This window comes from Nicotiana sylvestris, chromosome 4 (genome assembly GCF_000393655.2).
Source record: "Nicotiana sylvestris chromosome 4, ASM39365v2, whole genome shotgun sequence".
NCBI lineage: Eukaryota > Viridiplantae > Streptophyta > Magnoliopsida > Solanales > Solanaceae > Nicotiana > Nicotiana sylvestris.
The window spans coordinates 153,679,653-153,686,115 of NC_091060.1; the positions used below are offsets into that span (position 1 = coordinate 153,679,653).

Consider the following 6,463-nt stretch of genomic DNA (forward strand, 5'->3'; position numbering starts at 1 on the left):
TATCACTTCCTTGTGATAATTTCGAAATTTCACGGTGCGATTGGAAGATCCTCACTTGATTCACTTTGTCAAAATGCTCCTTAAGGTCTTCCCATACGGCACGAGCATCAGATGCATAAACGATTTCACTGATTAATTCCTTTGAAACTGAGTTCATAATCCAGGAATGGACGATCGCATTGCATGTCTCTTATTCCTCATGAAGTTCCTCCTTGAACAATGACTTTGTACAAGTTCCTGTTACAAATCCTAGATTCCGTTTTCCTTTCAGTGCGAGTCGCATTGATCTACTCCATAGACCGTAATTTTCAGATTCAGTGAGTTGGATGAGAATCAAAAGCAAACCAGGCGTGTCAGAAGGTTGCAAATATAAGGGATGAGTGTGATCGATTTTTTCTTCCGCCATTGGAGATAAATCGAAGAAGCTCAGAGAAAAAGAATAGAGAAATGTCAAAGTGTCAAACTTGAGAAACTTACGAATTGTCCAGCTATGCAAGTGATATCAACCACAGCTCAAGCAATTTACTCTCTTATGGCTCTAATACCATGTTAGAATCAGCCATAAAAATAAAGAAGAAGAGTGAAGCAGACGAGCAGAATTGAGATTTTTTACTTATGGCATTAACTGAATAAATTGTACGGAGGTGTACAAGTTGTAATATACTGCTTCACTAACTAACTAACTAGCCTACTCTAACAATAATAATAATATAAAAGACTCTAACTTTGTGTTATTTACAGATTGATGCTGAATTGGTTTGACTAAAATGAAAATTTCCTTACAGGGCGATAAGGAATACTTGGGTGGTCTTTCTTAGATTATTAGTTCTCTCTAATTAGTAATTAATGTGTTTCATCTTTTATCAATATTGATTATGTTGTTGTTGTACGCATATTTTCGTGCCTGTGACTTAATAAAGTTGTTGAATTGATTAATCCGACGTTAAGTCTTTTACTTAAGAAACTTCGTTTACTTCTATTAATCAGAAGATTACAATTTGAGTCCGACAAGTTTGAATAAAATGACTTTTTATCTTTCTTCCATATAAAGTTATAACGCTGTAAATAGTAGGACTTATTTTATTTTGATTAGCTTTCTTGACAAAATTGACTAGATTTAAGCCTGTCAATGAATAAACTAAATTAGGAAGGAGTACGGCTTAATTTGCTGTTCAACACAAGTCCTTTGACTACTTCCTGTTGCCAAATTTGGATCTGGCAAATGTTTTAAAAATTTGACCATAAGGTTTCATTAACATTATTTCTCTTAGGATCTTTGTGGTCAACATTTTACTATAATGACTTTCAAACCAAGTCCAATTAATGACGAAATTTGTCGCAGCTGATAAATGATTATTAACGTAATAATGACGCTCAATTCAAATTTCAAATATAATTATCGATTTAAACATATATACACTTTTAGTGTATAGAAATTAAACTCAATTCAATATATACATATAACAGGAGTCGAAAGAAATTAGCAAAATCATTAAGCATACAAAGTATACCTGTAGTTCAAATTAATCAAATGTTACAGTTGATTGAAAGAAGAGAATCTTGGTCATAAAGGCATCAATGGTATAACATCATTAATCACCTTTGCAATATTGGTAAATAAAATTGCTCTTTAGTATTGTCAGAGAAATTCAAATGTGATGTATGTTTTATGGATAACATAAACTTCAAACATTAATGCTAGTTTTGGGGGAAAAAATTACTATATAAGATAAAAAACATCTGTGGAGACAAAGATTGCTGAAACTAAATACTAATGGAGTAACAACATTTGAAAGAGTAACTAGTTTGGGTGAAATCCAATCCATAGAGTGTGCAATATTTTGTCATCATCATATTTGGCGAAAAAACATAAATTAAAACGGGATTTTTCTTTTTTCTTTTTTTAAAATGATAATTTTATATGCAGCTCAGATGTAATAGATAATATTCGTGATCACTATAACTTCTTCTTTTTTAAAAAAAAAAAAATTGGACCGACTCTCAATTTTGCATGTCATCCTTCAGCATGGGCCATGCTAATTTTCCCTATACCGTTCCAATTTTAACATATGTCCCCAAAGGGACTAATCACAATAACTTAAGATTGCCATTTATCAAGATGTACATCTTTTATTCTCATGAGTAACACTTAAGGGGTCGTTTAGATCGAAGACAAGTTATACCGGAATTATAATGCAAGAATTAATTATATAGAGATTAATACTCGTCCTCTATCCTTTTCATTCTTTGGAACGGAGGGAACAACATACTGTTTTCCAAGTTTATAACACTTGTATTTTGTGTTCCAAGTTTATAACACTTGTATTTTGTACACAAGATAGAAGTGGAAAGTAGTGCATTCCATCCCCTTGTTTGAGCTCCTGATCTCTTCATGCAGTAATTATGAGACTTAAAACTTTCATCTTATAGAGACTTGATCAATGCCTCAGCTTTTGTCATAGTTCTCTAGTGCCAAGTTTGCAAAACTTTTCGGATTCAAGCTTCTTTACACCAAAAGGCTCTTGTCAAAATCAGAATCTCTCCTTTTCAAATGTATTCTCCTGCTCTTCCATTTCCCTGATAGCACAACAACAACAACAATAACATACTCAATGTGATCTCACAAGTGAGGTCTGAAGAGGGTGGGGCGTATGCAGACCTTGCCCCTACCTTGTTTGAGGTAGAAGGGATGTTTCCCTGATCACGTTAGGTTGTAATATTTCACAATTCTCGGATAAAGCTATTAGCTTAATTTGTAAGGTGAGTAAAACCTTTCAACTCCGCCTGGTTATGACGCTGGGAAATGAGATACACAAGAAAAGCTATATATGCTGAAGCTCCCATGCAAACCACAAAACCAAACAGCAGGCCATTAACTTCAGAAAGGAAGAAACTCAACATAACATATCCATTTATCATTATCACCAGCGCAGCTACTGTCCAAACAGTTCTCTGCAATCAACATGTGATGTTTGAGAAACTGAACATAAGGTCCTCTGTCATAAACACTACTACTAATATTTGGTTTTGGAAAAAAAAAAAGATTTCAGACTTTAACTAAGGAAAGTCATTCATTTCTTATTTAGTTAAGACCAAATTTAATTGAAAAAGTGTGTAAAAGGGGTGCAGCTCATATGCAGAAAGCAAGCTAGAAACCTATGCGGGATAGCTCTAAATGAATGAACGGACATAATCTACATGTTTAGGGAAATACAAAAGCCCTGCCAAATAATCTGAATTTTTAAACAAAAGTTCTCCACCGATCATCGCTACTGTTCATTACATTCTTAATTTCCTACAGTTGTAGCTTGAATCATATCATCAAAATTCCAATTCAGTAAAGGTAACGAGAATAGGAAGGGAAAAAAAAGTAACAAGAATTGAGGTTGTACTCCAATTTTCTCACTTGCACTTCAACTTGACCTATTTAAGAGGGGAAGTACAGACATTATGGAATTTTAATCATGCAAAACAACCTAGAACTGAGGAAACTGTAATGGTAGAAGCAAAAACATAAAAGAATTTAACATTCTTCCCTAAGACAATGACGAGATAACAGTTGTTCTTTTTATCAGCTGAGTCTGTTTATAGGTTAGGACAAAGAAAGCTACGAACAGCGACATCAACAAAGAGAGGTTTGGATCCTTCATACGTACTGATGTATGGGAAATGTCTAAAGTGGTGTCAGCAATTTGAGTCAGTTTAATTAGCAACTAGTAGGTATTAACTATGCCAATTAATTATATGCAAGACATACATGTCACCAATTAGTCTTTTGCGAGGCTAATCATCATGCTAAAGGCCATTAATAAGGCGATTCCTATATCATAATCAGTATGGTAGAGCTTCTGATATGACTAATTACCTCCATAAGCTTCCCAATCTTGAAGACTCCCATGATCTGCTCATTTGACACCAATGTTAGAAGAGGAATAATAGCAAATGGGATCACCATTCCTTGAAGCACATTTAGCCATTCGTTTAATATATCAAGTGAATCCTCAGATCTGTTGAAATAAATGGCCACAATTATAGTTGGCAAGATAGCACAACTCCTTGTAATCACTGACCTTATCCATTTCTTCATCTGCAGATTCAGAAAACCTCCCATGATAAACTGTCCAGCATAAGTACCAGTCATTGTACTACTTTGACCGGCTGCCAATAGGCCAATGCCCCATATGTATAGAATTGGAAACAACCCTCCACCATATCTTTCTTGAAGATATTGCCCAGCATTTACTAGCCCTATGCTATGTGCTTGTGGTGTTGCATAGAAACCTTTGGCAAAGACAGTTGTTACCATCAAATTGATTGAGAATGAAACAAAAACAGCAATTGATGACTCGATCGTATAGTAGTTCAATGCCTCTTGAACTTTTTCTTTCTTTTTGGGATCAATTTTCCTTGTCTGTACCAAAGCGGAGTATAGGAACACATTGTGAGGAGTTATGACACAACCAACAACTCCAACAGCTTTCTGAATTGTCTTTGAGCTGAGTCTTGGTAGCAGAAGACCTGAAAACAATCCAAGCTAAAGAATTTAAGGTAGGCACGGAAATGATACTGACCACAGAAGTAAGGAAATGATCATGTGAAAACAAGTTTTCTGACCTATTATGAGTTCCTTGCCATTAGGCTTAGTCTCAGCAAACATCCAGGCGAATGATAAAGCCATGGTTGAAATTAGAACAGCAAAAAAGGCTTCTAGTTTCCTTACTCCATAATTTTCCAGAAACAAGAAGATGAAGCTGTTATTGAAACATAACAATCATTGTCGACAGAGCAACATATCAACAGGCTTCAAGAACATTTCGTTTGTAGAATTTTATCACATTAGGTAGGCCAAGACATTAAAAATTAACATTTTCAATTTCAATTGGACTGAACTGAAAAACAAAAGGAGGGACAACATTAAAGTATGTGGCCTAATGATCAATGAAGTGAGTGAAAACTATAAAACTGACTAGGGTTTAAATCCCCATTGTGACAAAAATGATAGTTGATTTCTCCTAATTTGCCTAAGCACTGGTCGATAGAATTATTTGGCCACCCTGTGGTGGTGGGAGGCAGCCGGGCATCCAATGCAATAGTATTCGGTCGAGACACGCACAAAGTGACCCGGAGACCATCATTATAACACAAACAAATACTAACAAAAAGGAAAGACGTGAAGAGAAGCCAAAGTAAAAGGAAAAACTCACCAATCTGAAGCAGTAATGAGGACACCACCCCAAAGAGGAATAACCCCACGACTAAGTATCTTAATAGCAATGGCACTTCCTATAACTTCCTGAATATCAGCTCCAATCAAAGCCACCTCTGCCATTAACCAAAGCAAAATCCTGGCGCAATTTGGATATTCCTCCCGGCAGATCTCAGCCAAGTGTCGGCCCGTAGCAACACCCAATCTAAGAGACAATAGCTGTATAAGCAAGCCCATAAATGTGGACCACATAAGCAACCAAAGCAACGAGTAGCCCGCAATTGCTCCGGCCTGTAAATCTCCTTCCAAATTTCCAGGATCAAGAAATGCAACGCTCATTAAAAATCCAGGCCCTGTAAACTCCCATAGCTTCTTCCAAGAAAAAGGTGGGACCACCCCTGGAACATCATCGGCATCAGCTTTCTCGATTTCAATGGCTAAGATTTTATCATTAGCCTGATCATCATAATCATAACCGTCGTCATCTGATAATAGATGATTTGATTCTCGCATGCCATTGTGCTTTGGTGATGGAGAACTCACCATAGTTTTCTGACTTAGTTCTATACGTTTTTTGTACTAGACATGGTCAAAATTTTGGCTCTGAATTTCAATGACGGAGCTAAATATTTAAAAACCAACAGACCTAGATCTTGTCGATGCAGGTGCGTACAATAAAATAGACAACCATTTTCACATTGACCACATAAAAGTGAAAGTCAAGGAGACAGGATTCATCAGCGTCGGTGATTAAGGTTGGGGGACCACCATTTGCATTTGTTCTGTTCGAATTTGCTTTTTCTTTTAAGTCACGAGGCCGAAGAAGATTTTGATCTGTAGATCACCAGAAGTACGTATAATAATAATAGGAATGGTTGCTTTTTTTTTTATTTCTTTGAGAGAAAATAATTGATTGAAAGTATTCATTTCTCAATTTTTAACATTCCTCCATGCCGTCTCCACGCAAAACCGAGCTGAGTTTTTGATGGAAATGCAAGTTTTGATATGATACATATATTCCTACTTGTTATTCTTTTCTTAATCTGTCATCATTATAGTTTTGTAATACCCCATATTTAAGTTAGGGCATATTAGTAATTTAATAGTTTAAACAAAATAATAATAAGGATAAAAACCCAATAGAAAAGACTAAACAAAAAGAAAAAAGGGGATTAAGGAATGAAGCCAAAGCTTCTACCGCAACTAAACCTATCGGCAAAGGTCTTAAATTCATCAAATAATCGAAACCAAATAACA

The 6,463-nt window shown here is 35.6% G+C and overlaps 1 protein-coding gene and 1 non-coding gene across 4 annotated transcripts; both read right to left on the reverse strand.

Moving 5' to 3' along the window:
- Positions 1-1,983: 1,983 nt before the first annotated feature.
- Positions 1,984-2,085, reverse strand: LOC138890897 (U6 spliceosomal RNA). Its single transcript, XR_011407261.1, has one exon. It is a non-coding gene; the product is annotated as a U6 spliceosomal RNA (small nuclear RNA).
- A 103-nt stretch (positions 2,086-2,188) lies between these two features.
- LOC104212662 (metal transporter Nramp2-like) lies at positions 2,189-6,160 on the reverse strand. Of its 3 annotated transcripts, XR_707403.2 has the most exons (5): positions 5,205-6,158; positions 4,615-4,751; positions 3,866-4,518; positions 2,671-2,952; positions 2,189-2,577 (listed from the first exon to the last, which is right to left on the reverse strand). XR_707403.2 is itself a non-coding variant. In XM_070172303.1 (4 exons), the coding sequence occupies exons 1-4, from the start codon at positions 5,750-5,752 to the stop codon at positions 2,749-2,751; spliced, it is 1,506 nt and encodes a 501-aa protein (XP_070028404.1). In that variant the 5' UTR covers positions 5,753-6,160; the 3' UTR covers positions 2,189-2,748. The 3 variants fall into 3 exon arrangements, 2 of the variants coding, with proteins under 2 accessions (XP_070028404.1, XP_009760308.1); XM_070172303.1 differs by having other exon boundaries at positions 2,189-2,952; positions 4,615-4,715; positions 5,205-6,160; XM_009762006.2 differs by having other exon boundaries at positions 2,189-2,952.
- Positions 6,161-6,463: the final 303 nt, after the last annotated feature.

Excerpts from the sequence above, each read along its gene's own strand:
- LOC104212662 (XM_009762006.2), bottom strand. The coding sequence starts at position 5,752 with ATGGTGAGTTCTCCATCACCAAAGCACAATGGCATGCGAGAATCAAAT. Across the intron at positions 4,752-5,204 it reads CTCATTACTGCTTCAGATTG|CTTCATCTTCTTGTTTCTGG; the intron begins GTGAGTTTTTCC and ends TTTCAATAACAG. Across the intron at positions 2,953-3,865 it reads AGATTGGGAAGCTTATGGAG|AGAACTGTTTGGACAGTAGC; the intron begins GTAATTAGTCAT and ends TGTTGATTGCAG.